General features: G+C 45.2%; 1 protein-coding gene across 1 annotated transcript in view; it reads left to right on the top strand.

The window, feature by feature from the left end:
• Positions 1-892: 892 nt before the first annotated feature.
• LOC120026217 (calcium/calmodulin-dependent protein kinase type II subunit beta-like) overlaps positions 893-13,637 on the top strand; it is a 76,591-nt gene continuing 63,846 nt past the window's right edge. The window contains exons 1-5 of the mRNA XM_038971040.1: positions 893-954; positions 3,272-3,366; positions 11,801-11,860; positions 11,987-12,041; positions 13,016-13,081. Of these exons, the coding sequence (XP_038826968.1) occupies positions 893-954; positions 3,272-3,366; positions 11,801-11,860; positions 11,987-12,041; positions 13,016-13,081 (338 nt within the window). The remainder of the gene's footprint in view (positions 955-3,271; positions 3,367-11,800; positions 11,861-11,986; positions 12,042-13,015; positions 13,082-13,637) is intronic.

The following is a 13,637-nucleotide window of genomic DNA, read 5'->3' as shown; positions in this document are numbered from 1 at the left end:
TGCTCCTAAGAATAGGAGCATTCGTGATGTCAGTGCAGAAGAACAATCCAAGAATAGAGACAATAGACAGTAGCAGCCTATGACTCCGCAGGTCTCTTCCATGCCAGGTCAGTTACATCCAGGTCAGTTACACTGGTGCTTTAAGTTGCCCAGTTCTTCAAGTGGACTGAAATTGTATATTTAGGAGTTTTTATTCGTCATGCGTTAGAGTCAATTCTATCTTACAAGAGGGGCAAGTTATCGCAGGATACATTTTGAGGTACTGCGTTGCGCACCGGCCCACCTCAAGCACTGATGTTGCCTACCATGGACCACACTTTGGTTTGAATTGGTGTGTCGGGTCATTGAAAAAATACGATAATCAAAGTATAACAGTTTAAGGATATTTACCTGTCTAACAGTTTCGACACACTAAAACATAGTCCATTTTATTTGGGTAGACCTCAAAAAAGACCTCAATCAATTGTATTGCCTTTAGGCTATAGGTGTTCCAGCTGCTACACATGATTGGTGATGATGCCAAAGCCTGTAAAGAACATATCTGATTCTGATGTGCCATGTGTTGTCGAGCCGTTGCAATTCCCCCTGGTGGTGGGAAATGATGTGTTGAATTTACAGCGCCCTCGCCGGTGCAGAAACGGAGTGAACGGCGATTGAACGACACACTTTCGGAGAGAGAGAGAGAGAGAGAGAAGCGCCACTGCCTCTCCTCCACTCGAATAGCCTACATATCTTGAGGCCTGGTTCCTAGTGCTCTCTGGACAGAAAACGCATTACACCGCGGCATTTTTTTTTACATAGAATAACTAGGCTACTCTACGGATACATCCAATATAAATTCACTTGAAGAGGGATTTATTTTGGGCGCACAACCCCCGCGAATAAACGGAAGATGGCAGTGACTACCTGTACACGTTTTACAGACGATTTCCAACTATATGAAGAACTCGGAAAGTAAGGCGTTGCTGCATTATTGCTTTATGATGGCACCATCATTGTATCCTCATCCTGTTATTCTATGGTTGCTTTGCATAGTTGCATGTCTGCAGATGTGTATGGGTTGTTGGAGCGGCAGCGCAGCGGAATGGGGGTCAGAGCTCATCTCTGCTGATCTGTCACGTTCGCAGCAACACAGCTAAACAAAACGCACGTTTTCACTCTGTTTTGAAGTGCAGCCTCGACATGACAATACAATATATAAACTTGAAGATTAAAGATAGGCTAGCCTACATTTGATCTGCTTGCTGCATGGTCTGTAACAACAGCATCAGTGGGGACTGGGGACATGATGTAGCAGTCTGAAGAGAGAGGAAGTGTGCCAATTTGAGCTGTCAGAGATCAGAGCGGCATGGGATGATTTGTAATTGGGGTCTTGAGAGAGGATGGAAAGATAGGTGTGTCAGTGTGTGTGTGTGTGACTGTGTGTGACTGTGTGTGTGTGTGTGTGTGTGTGTGTGTGTGTGTGTGTGTGTGTGTGTGTGTGTGTGTGTGTGACTGTGTGTGTGTGTGTGTGTGTGTGTGTGTGTGTGTGTGTGTGTGTGTGTGTGTGTGACTGTATGAGAGAGGGTGAGAGAGAGAGAGAGGGTCAGAGAGAGGGTGAGAGAGAGAGAGAGAGAGAGAGAGAGAGAGAGAGAAATTGTATCACATAGCAGGATAGGTGTGTCAGGCTGTGCTGGGTGGGACTGGGTAGGGGGGAGTATTCTCCTGATTCTCTGTCAGGAGGAGAAACATATTTTATAGATCATAATACATCCTTATGCAAACAGAACTGTAGAGATGGTACCATTATTGAATCCAAACATTTGCTGCACATATTACCATAAAGTGTAGCCCCTAATACTAGGAGTTCTACTAAGAGGTCTGGACCTTTATGGCACAGCATGTAGTTCATTTGTATATGTAACTGCAGGTTCACTGGCGTGTGTGTGTGTGTTCTGGCCTGTGTGATTAACCAGAGACAATAGCCATGCTGTGGTGGCAGCAGCTGCCCCAAGAGATAACAGGACCTTCATTACAGTTCCTGTAAGGATGGCAGATTGTCCCTTTTTGGTGATGGCAGATTGTCCCTTTTTGGTGATGGCAGATTGTCCCTTTTTGGTGATGGCAGATTGTCTCTTTTTGGTGATGGCAGATTGTCTCTTTTTGGTGATGGCAGATTGTCTCTTTTTGGTGATGGCAGATTGTCCCTTTTTGGTGATGGCAGATTGTCTCTTTTTGGTGATGGCAGATTGTCTCTTTTTGGTGATGGCAGATTGTCTCTTTTTGGTGATGGCAGATTGTCCCTTTTTGGTGATGGCAGATTGTCCCTTTTTGGTGATGGCAGATTGTCCCTTTTGGTGATGGCAGATTGTCTCTTTTTGGTGATGGCAGATTGTCCCTTTTTGGTGATGGCAGATTGTCCCTTTTTGGTGATGGCAGATTGTCTCTTTTTGGTGATGGCAGATTGTCCCTTTTTGGTGATGGCAGATTGTCCCTTTTTGGTGATGGCAGATTGTCCCTTTTTGGTGATGGCAGATTGTCCCTTTTTGGTGATGGCAGATTGTCCCTTTTTGGTGTGTGTGTGTGTGTGTGTCTGTGTGTGTCTCACAAGTCTTTCGCTGCTGTCATAAGCCTGCTGTCTCTGTATATATATATACTCTTACACACTCACCTGTCATGGCATTATAAGTGTGTGTGTGAGACGTGGGGGTCTAGTGTAAGCATGAGAGTGTGTGAGACAGTCAGGTTAGAGTGTGTGTGTGCTATTGTGTAACAGTACTAAGGTGTTCTATATATAGATCAGAGTTAACGACACAGACGGTTACTGCTGTTTTCCCTGCTGAGTTAGTTATGCAAGCTCCCCTCAAAATACCAGCACGGCTACGGTGCATGCACGCTCTGTCTCTCTCTCTCCCTCTCACACACACAGACACAGACACAGACGCACACACACACAAACGGTTGCACACACACACAGAGAAATCCTTGAAAGACCGTTTTTGTTGTTTTCTCTTGAGTCTTCTCATTTGCATGATGTGCTGCTGTGCTGCTTGTCACGTGTCTCACACTCAATGACTCCTTTCAGGAGAAATGTCTTTACTCATGAAAGGCAGATGTGAAAGCAGCAGAGGGGAAGTGGATAAGGATATGCTTTCAACCTGTCCAGTTCTTTAAGATCAGTGGGAATGAAGGAAAGGAGACAAGGAGACAGTAGAGGACATTACTAGAATATTGAGCTGCTGCCAGGGCCAGGTGATGTCTAACACCTGTTTTATCTGCCTTTGTTTCTCAGGGGAGCGTTTTCAGTGGTGCGCCGCTGTGTCAAACTTTGCACCGGCCAGGAATATGCTGCCAAAATCATCAATACCAAAAAGCTCTCAGCCAGAGGTGAGACACATACACCCACACAAACAATATGTGCCAACTGTCAAATAGGTGCATGGTGGGTAAGCTGTGTGGTATCTGGTGCAATTATACGATATACAGTTAGCTTTCCCATCCCTATGCTGTGTGTGTGTGTAGTGTAAGATATATAAAAATGTATACAGTTGAAGTCGGAAGTTTACATAGACTTACGTTGGAGTCATTAAAACAGTTTTTCAACCACTCCACAAATTTCTTGTTATCAAACTATAGTTTTGACAAGTGGGTTAGGACATCTACTTTGTGCATGACACAAGTACATTTTCCAACAATTGTTTACAGACAGATTATTTAACTTATAATTCACTGTATTACAATTCCAGTGGGTCAGAAGTTTACATACACTAAGTTGACTGTGCTTTTAAACAGCTTGGAAAATTCCAGAAAATGATGTCATGGCTTTAGAAGCTTCTGATAGGCTAATTGACATCATTTGAGTCAATTGGAGGTGTACCTGTGGATGTATTTCAAGGCCTACCTTCAAACTCAGTGCCTCTGCTTGACATCATGGGAAAATCTAAATAAATCAGTCAAGACCTCAGAAACAACATTGTAGACACCACAAGTCTGGTTCATCCTTGGGAGCAATTTCCAAACGCCTGAAGGTACCATGTTAATCTGTATAAACAATAGTACGCAAATATAAACACCATGGGACCACGCAGCCGTCATACCACTCAGGAAGGAGACACGTTCTGTCTCCTAGAGATGAGCGTACTTTGGTGCGAAAAGTGCAAATCAATCCCAGAACAACAGCAAAGGACCTTGTGAAGATGCTGGAGGAAACAGGTACAAAAGTATCTATATCCACAGTAAAACGAGTCCTATATCGACATCAACTGTATATACAGTAATAGTCAAAAGTTTAGACACACCTACTCATTCAAATTGTTTTTTTATTTTTTTACTATTTTCTACATTGTAAAACAATAGTGAAGACATCAAACTATGAAATAACACATATGGAATCATGTAGTAACCAAAAAAGTATTAAACAAATCAAAATATATTTTATATTTGAGACTCTTCAAAGTAGCCACCCTTTGCCTTGATGACAGCTTACACACTCTTAGCATTCTCTCAACCAGCTTCATGAGGTATTCAACCTGAAATGCATTTCAATTAACAGTTGTGAATATATTTCCTTCTTAATGCGTTTGAGACAGTCAGTTGTGTTGTGACAAGGTAGGTGTGGTATACAGAAGATAGCCCTATTTGGTAAAAGACCAAGTCCATATTATGGCAAGAACAGCTCAAATAAGCAAAGAGAAACAACAGTCCATCATTAAAATCAAATCAAATCCAATTTTATTTGTCACATACACATGGCTAGCAGATGTTAATGCGAGTGTAGCGAAATGCTTGTGCTTCTAGTTCCGACAATGCAGTAATATCTAACGAGTAATCTAACCTAACAATTTCACAACAACTACCTTATACACACAAGTGTAAAGGAATGAATAAGAATATGTACATAAAAAACTATATGAGTGAGTGATGGTATAGAACGGCATAGGCAAGATGCAGTGGATGGTATAGAGTACAGTATATACATATGAGATGAGTAATGTAGGGTATGTAAACATATAAAAGTGGCATTGTTTAAAGTGGCTAGTGATACATTACATCAAGATGGCAAGATGCAGTGGATGGTATAGAGTACAGTATACACATATGAGATGAGTAATGTAGGGTATGTAAACATATAAAAGTGGCATTGTTTAAAGTGGCTAGTGATACATTACATCAAGATGGCAAGATACAATAGATGGTATAGAGTACAGTATATACATATGAGATGAGTAATGTCGGGTATGTAAACATTATATGAAGTGGCATTGTTTAAAGTGCCTAGTGATACATTTATTACATACATTTTTCATTATTAAAGTGGCTAGAGTTGAGTCAGTATGTTGGCAGCAGCCACTCAATATTAGTGATGGCTGTTTAACAGTCTGATGGCCTTGAGATAGAAGCTGTTTTTCAGTCTCTCGGTCCCTGCTTTGATGCACCTGTACTGACCTCGCCTTCTGGATGATAGCAGGGTGAACAGGCAGTGGCTCGGGTGGTTGTTGTCCTTGATTATCTTTTTGGCCTTCCTGTGACATCGGGTGGTGTAGGTGTCCTGGAGGGCAGGTAATTTGCCCCCAGTGATGCGTTGTACAGACCTCACTACCCTCTGGAGAGCCTTACGGTTATGGGCGGAGCAGTTACCGTACCAGGCGGTGATACAGCCCGACAGGATGCTCTCGATTGTGCATCTGTAAAAGTTTGTGAGTGTTTTTGGTGACAAGCCGAATTTCTTCAGCCTCCTGAGGTTGAAGAGGCGCTGCTGCGCCTTCTTCGCCACGCTGTCTGTGTGGGTGGACCATTTCAGTTTGTCCATGATGTGTACCCCGAGGAACTTAAAACTTTCCACCCTCTCCACTACTGTCCCGTCGATGTGGATAGGGGGGTGTTCCCTCTGCTGTTTCCTGAAGTCCACGATCATCTCCTTTGTTTTGTTGACGTTGAGTGTGAGGTTATTTTCCTGACGCCACACTCCGAGGGCCCTCACCTCCTCCCTGTAGGCCGTCTCGTCGTTGTTGGTAATCAAGCCTACCACTGTAGTGTCGTCTGCAAACTTGATGATTAAGTTGGAGGCGTGCATGGCCACGCAGTCGTGGGTGAACAGGGAGTACAGGAGAGAGCTGAGAACGCACCCTTGTGGGGCCCCAGTGTTGAGGATCAGCGGGGTGGAGATGTTGTTACCTACCCTCACCACCTGGGGGCGGACCGTCAGGAAGTCTAGGACCCAGTTGCACAGGGCGGGGTCGAGACCCAGGGTCTCGAGCTTGATGACGAGTTTGGAGGGTACTATGGTGTTAAATGCTGAGCTGTAGTCAATGAACAGCATTCTCACATAGGTATTCCTCTTGTCCAGATGGGTTAGGGAAGTGTGCAGTGTGATTGCGATTGCGTCGTCTGTGGACCTGTTGGGGCGGTAAGCAAATTGGAGTGGGTCTAGGGTGTCAGGTAGGGTGGAGGTGATATGGTCCTTGACTAGTCTCTCAAAGCACTTCATGATGATGGAAGTGAGTGCTACGGGGCGGTAGTCATTTAGCTCAGTTACCTTAACTTTCTTGGGAACAGGAACAATGGTGGCCCTCTTGAAGCATGTGGGAACAGCAGACTGGGATAAGGATTGATTGAATATGTCCGTAAACACACCAGCCAGTTGGTCTGCGCATCCTCTGAGGACGCGGCTCGGGATGAGGTCTGGGCCTGCAGCCTTGCGAGGGTTGACACGTTTAAATGTTTTGCTCACGTCGGTTGCAGTGAAGGAGAGCCCGCAGGTTTTGGTAGCGGGCCATGTCAGTGGCACTGTAGTGTCCTCAAAGCGAGCAAAGAAGTTATTTAGTCTGTCTGGGAGCAAGACATCCTGGTCCGCAATGGGGCTGGTTTTCTTTTTATAGTCCGTGATTGACTGTAGACCCTGCCACATACCTCTCGTGTCTGAGCCGTTGAATTGCGACTCTACTTTGTCTCTATTCTGACGCTTAGCTTGTTTGATTGCCTTGCAGAGGGAGTAGCTACAATGTTTGTATTCGGTCATGTTTCCGGTCACCTTGCCCTGATTAAAAGCAGTGGTTCACGCTTTCAGTTTTGCGCGAATGCTGCCATCAATCCATGGTTTCTGGTTTGGGAATGTTTTAATAGACGCTGTGGGTATGACATCGCCGATGCACTTGCTAATAAACTCGCTCACCGAATCAGCGTATACATCAATGTTGTTGTTCACCGCAATGCGGAACATATCCCAGTCCACGCGATCGAAGCAATCTTGAAGCGTGGAATCCGATTTGTCAAACCAGCGTTGAACTGACCTGAGCGCGGGAGCTTCCTGTTTTGGTTTCTGTCTATAGGCAGGGAGCAACTAAATGGATTCGTGGTCAGATTTTCCGAAAGGAGGGCGGGGGAGGGCCTTATATGCGTCATGGAAGTTAGAATAACAATGATCTGGGGTTTTGCCAGCCCTGGTTGCATAATCGATATGCTGATAGAATTTAGGGAGCCTTGTTTTCAGATTAGCCTTGTTAAAATCCCCAGCTACAATAAATGCAGCCTCAGGATATGTGGTTTCCAGTTTACATAGAGTCAAATGAAGTTCGTTCAGAGCCATCGATGTGTCTGCTTGGGGGGGATATATGCGGCTGTGGTTATAATCGAAGAGAATTCTCTCGGTAGATAAGACATGAAGGTCAGTCAATACGGAAAATATCAAGAACTTTGAAAGTTCCTTCAAGTGCAATCACAAAAACCATCAAGCGCTATGATGAAACTGGCTCTCATGAAGATCGCCACAGGAAAGGAAGACCCAGAGTTACCTCTGCTGTGGAGGATAAGTTCATTAGAGTTACCAGCCTCAGAAATTGCAGCCCAAATAAATGCTTCACAAAGTTCAAGTAACAGACACATCTCAACATCAACTGTTCAGAGGAGACTGCGTGAATCAGGCCTTCATGGTCGAAATTGCTGCAAAGAAAGCACTACTAAAGGACACCAATAAGAAGAAGAAGAGACTTGCTTGGGCCAAGACACACAATAAATGAACATTAGACTGGTGAAAATCTGTCAAATTTTAGATTTTTGTTTCCAACCACCATGTCTTTCTGAGATGCAGATTAGATGAACGGATGATCTCTGCATGTGGGGTTGCCACCGTGAAGCATGGAGGAGGAGGTGTGATGGTGTGGGGGTGCTTTGCTGGTAACACTATCTGTGATTTATTTAGAATTCAAGGCACATTTAACCAGCATGGCTACCATAGCATTCTGCAACGATACGCCATCCCATCTGGTTTGTGCAGAGTGGGACTATCAATTGTTTTTCAACAGCACAATGACCCAACACACCTCCAGGCTGTGTAATGGCTATTTGACCAAGAAGCAGAGTGATGGAGTGCTGCATCAGATGACCTGGCCTCCACAATCACCTGACCTCAACCCAATTGAGATGGTTTGGGATGAGTTGGACTGCAGAGTGAAGGAATAGCAGCCAAAAGTGCTCAGCATATGTGGGAACTCCTTCAAGACTGTTGGAAAGGCATTCCAGGTGAAGCTGGTTGAGAGAATGCGAAGAGTGTGCAAACCTGTCATCAAGGCAAAGGGTGGCTACTTTTAAGAATCTCAAATATAAAATATATTTGGATTTGTTTAACACTTATTTGGTTACTACATTATTCAATATGTGTTATTTCATAGTTTTGATGTCTTCACTATTATTTTACATTGTAGAAAATAGTAAAAATAATCTACACAGATTGAAGTGGATTTAACAAGTGACTACAATAAGGGATCATAGTTTTCACCTGGATTCATTTAGTCAGTCTGTCATGGAAAGAGCAGGTGTTCATAATGTTTTATACACTCAGTGTGTGTTTATATATATATATATATATATATATATATATATATGTGTGTGTGTGTGTGTGTGTGTGTGTGTGTGTGTGTGTGTGTGTGTGTGTGTGTGTGTGTGTGTGTGTGTGTGTGTGTGTGTGTGTTGCAGAGAGAATGAGAGAGAGAATGAGAGACAGAGAGAGTGAGCTATGGAGAGAGAATGATATAGAGATAGAGAGACAGAGAATGAGAGAGAGAGAGGGAGGGATGGAGAGAGAATGATATAGAGATAGAGAGACAGAGAATGAGAGAGAGAGAGAGAGAGAGAGAGGGAGGGATGGAGAGAGAATGATATAGAGATAGAGAGACAGAGAATGAGAGAGAGAGAGGGAGGGATGGAGAGAGAATGATATAGAGATAGAGAGACAGAGAATGAGAGAGAGAGAGAGGGAGGGATGGAGAGAGAATGATATAGAGATAGATAGACAGAGAATGAGAGAGAGAGAGAGGGAGGGAGGGAGAGAGAATGATATAGAGATAGACAGACAGAATGAGTAGTCTGCTCATCAATAGCTCAAGCTAACAAGAGAAAGCAGATGCATTTGGCTGATTGATCCTTTCCTCACACTGCCTCTAAATGTGTGTGTGTGCGTGATTGTGTGTGTGCGTGTATGCGTGTGTCTATATATATATGTGTGTGTGTGTGTGTGCTTCTGGTGTCCTCGATCTGCAATCTCACATGAACATATTTGAGATGCCGCTTGATTCTACAGAGTGAGACAGTAATTTATGCTCCTCTTGATAGAGAGAGAGAGACAGAGAGAGCGAGAGAAAGAGAGAAGGGGAGAGAAAGGGCAGAGAGAGAGAGAGGGAATGAGGGAGAGAGGGAGAGAGAGAATGAGGGAGAGAGAGAGAATGAGGGAGAGAGAGAATGAGGGAGAGAGAGAGAGAGAGAATGAGGGAGAGAGGGAGAGAGAAGGGGAGAGAGAGAGCAGAGCGAAAGGGCAGAGAGAGAGAGAGAATGAGGGAGAGGGAGAGAGAGAATGAGGGAGAGGGAGAGAGAGAATGAGGGAGGAGGGAGAGATAGAATGAGGGAGAGAGAGAGAATGAGGGAGAGAGAGAATGAGGGAGAGAGAGAGAGAGAGAATGAGGGAGAGGGAGAGAGAAGGGGAGAGAGAGAGCAGAGCGAAAGGGCAGAGAGAGAGAGAGAATGAGGGAGAGGGAGAGAGAGAATGAGGGAGAGAGAGAGATAGAATGAGGGAGAGAGAGTAGAACCGTTTCTACTGCCAACAGATATGGCACGACAACCTCTGAAGCTCTTCATTTAGAGACAAGGGGCTGCATCTCAATAATGTACAGTCGCTGACCCTACCTTTCCCTCGTCTCCTCCACCATCTGCAAAGGCCTGAATAACTAAAAAAGCTCGTCATCCATATTCTAGTTTCCTCAGCTCAGAGGATGAAGAGAACAGGAAGAGAGGAGACAAGGAGAGGGTGGAGAGGACACAAGTAAATGAGGACACAGGCACACACCAGGCTCCTGGTAGAACTGGGCTAGGCTGAACAGGCTCCTGGTAGAACTGGGCTAGGCTGAACAGGCTCCTGGTATAACTGGGCTAGGCTGAACTGGCTGGGTTGTATTGTGTAGAGCTTTAGTACCCATTACTAAGTTTGCAGTGGGACAGTGTAACCTGACACAGCAGATCTTGTATTACACTGGCATCCACCATGTACAAAAAAAAAACTTGAAATAAGTTTAAGGTACTGGGGGCTGGTCTAGTGGTAGGGCTTCTGGACCATACCCCTGGAAGCGTGGGTTCAAACCCAGATTGCACTTTTCCATTCTAATTTGGTGCCAGCTGACCATCTGAGGGAATGGTCAGGGAACAGCCAGCCACATCCCAGGGACCCTGGTGTGAGAACCACTGGTCTAGAGGAGGAGGTGGAGCTGACCTCTGACATGACCTAACATCTGGGATATGTATGGATTATTTACATACACTTTCCTACGGGATAAAATAGGTTGTGTGCGCCAATATTGATTCCTCTTTATTTCAACTTCAATATCTCTCTTTCTCTCTATTTGTATTTATTATGGATCCCCATTACTTCCTGCCAAGGCAGCAGCTACTCTTCCTGGGGTTTATTATGGATCCCCATTACTTCCTGCCAAGGCAGCAGCTACGCTTCCTGGGGTTTATTATGGATCCCCATTACTTTCTTCCAAGGCAGCAGCTACTCTTCCTGGAGTTTATTATGGATCCCCATTACTTCCTGCCAAGGCAGCAGCTGCGCTTCCTGGAGTTTATTATGGATCCCCATTACTTTCTTCCAAGGCAGCAGCTACGCTTCCTGGGGTTTATTATGGATCCCCATTACTTTCTTCCAAGGCAGCAGCTACTCTTCCTGGAGTTTATTATGGATCCCCATTACTTTCTTCCAAGGCAGCAGCTACTCTTCCTGGAGTTTATTATGGATCCCCATTACTTCCTGCCAAGGCAGCAGCTACTCTTCCTGGAGTTTATTATGGATCCCCATTACTTCCTGCCAAGGCAGCAGCTACGCTTCCTGGGGTCCGGAAAAATTAAGGCAGTTATACAATTTCAAAAACATTACAATATATTAATTACAGAATTCATAACACACTAAGTGTGTGCCCTCAGAACCGTTCTCCACTACCACATATCTATTCTTTATCTCTCCCCTCCTCTGTTCTACTCCTCCCCCTCTCCCTCCATCCCTCCATCTGAAGCTATAGTAAGGGGAGTTAATATGGGGCAGTTGAAACCCTCAGGGTATCCACTGTATATACAACACACTGTGTGTGTGGGCAAGTGTGTGTGTGTGTGCACATGCATATATTGATGGGGACTTTATATTCTAAAACATTGCTCGCCTCCTGTTGAATACACTTATATTAAACCTCTGATTTCCTCCTTCGTGGTAATGATATGATATATCATATTGTACCATATTATGAAATCATTGTATCAAGATTTTATCTTCTTATTCTCTCCTCAGATCACCAGAAGCTGGAGAGGGAAGCCAGGATCTGCAGATTGCTCAAACACTCCAATATCGGTCAGTACCTGTAACCCTCTCTCTCTCTGCTGCTGGGGCTGCAGCACAGGAAGAATATGAGAATATGTTTTCTGCTGACGTTCTCAACCCATCCCTGTCTGTCTCTCTCTTTCTCTCTCTCTCTAGTTCGTCTCCATGACAGCATATCAGAGGAGGGCTTTCACTACCTTCTGTTTGACTTGTGAGTGGCAGTGCTCTCCTCCCTCTCTCATCCCTCTCTCCTCCCTCTCTCATCCCTCTCTCCTCTCCTCCCTTGATATCTTGTATCCCTCCCTTCTACTTCCATCCCATTTTCCTGCCTTTTCTTCTCACCTTCCTTCTTATTGCCCTCTTCTCTCATCCTCCCCCTCTCCTCTTCCTCCTTCTTCTTCTCTCATCCTCCCCCTCCCCTCTTCCTCCTTCTTCTTCTCTCATCCTCCCCCTCTTCCTCCTTCTTCTTCTCTCATCCTCCCCCTCTCCTCTTCCTTCTTCTCTCATCCTCCCCCTCTCCTCTTCCTCCTTCTCTCATCCTCACCCTCTCCTCTTCCTCCTTCTCTCATCCTCATCCTCACCCTCTCCTCTTCCTCCTTCTCTCATCCTCACCCTCTCCTCTTCCTCCTTCTCTCATCCTCACCCTCTCCTCTTCCTCCTTCTCTCATCCTCACCCTCTCCTCTTTTTCTCTCCTCTCCCCGTTTCCAAGGAGATTTTTCCCTATTACATAACCATCCTCCTCTTTGCACATGCTCAGTTCCATCTTTAGCCTTGCACATACGCACATACACACACACACATACATGCACACACACACACACACACACACACACACACACACACACACACACACACACACACACACACACACACACACACACACACACACACACACACACACAAACTCCCCTGCAGTGGAACCTGTCTCCATGGCAACCAAACCAGAGAGATTCCTGCAGAGCCGGGGTTTCCCCTAACGAGGACATCCCCCTCCGCTGTGTGTGATTGTATATGTGCGTTCGTATGTGCATTTGTGTGTTTGTATGTGTGTGTGGTTGTGTGAGTGTGTGTTAACTAGTGTCTGTGTGTTAACTAGTGTCTGTGTGTTAACTAGTGTCTATGTGTTAACTAGTGTCTGTGTGTTAACTAGTGTCTGTGTGTTAACTAGTGTCTGTGTGTTGTAGGGTGACAGGTGGAGAGCTGTTTGAGGACATCGTGGCCAGAGAGTACTACAGTGAAGCAGATGCCAGGTAAACACCTTTTACGCAGTACACCCTCTTTATCCATCCATCCATCCATCCATTCTCTATCACATGCTCTCTCTCTTTTTCTCTCTTTCTCTCTCTCTCTCTCTCTCTCTCTCTCTCTCTCTCTCTCTCTCTCTCTCTCTCTCTCTCTCTCTCTCTCTCTCTCTCTCTCTCTCTCTCTCTCTCTCTCTCTCTCTCTCTTGTTCAATGTTACTCTCAGTTTACCTTGTAGAATACATTTTCATTGCACTGAGCACTTCTCCTCAGCTTGCACACACATAGACACGCACAGACGCACACACACACACAGACCGACACAGCCTTGCCCCTCAGGAATTTGACTGTGGAGGTGTTGTGTGTGTGGGCGGGAGCGGGAGCGGGAGCGAGAGAGAGGTATGGGAGAGAGGGAGAGGGAGGGAGAGAGAGAGAGAATACATATTTCACCGTGTGTGTGAATCCTAGCTGCATTGCTCTACCCTGCGTGTCTGTTCTGATTTTTTCCTACTTTCCATGTGTCCTCTGTCCGTCTCTCTGTCTCTCCTAGACTGGTAGTGTGTTG

The sequence above is a fragment of the Salvelinus namaycush genome, chromosome 31 (assembly GCF_016432855.1).
Source record: "Salvelinus namaycush isolate Seneca chromosome 31, SaNama_1.0, whole genome shotgun sequence".
Taxonomy (NCBI): domain Eukaryota; kingdom Metazoa; phylum Chordata; class Actinopteri; order Salmoniformes; family Salmonidae; genus Salvelinus; species Salvelinus namaycush.
The sequence above is the reverse complement of the archived record's forward strand: the minus strand, read 5'-3'. Positions and strand labels throughout refer to the sequence as shown.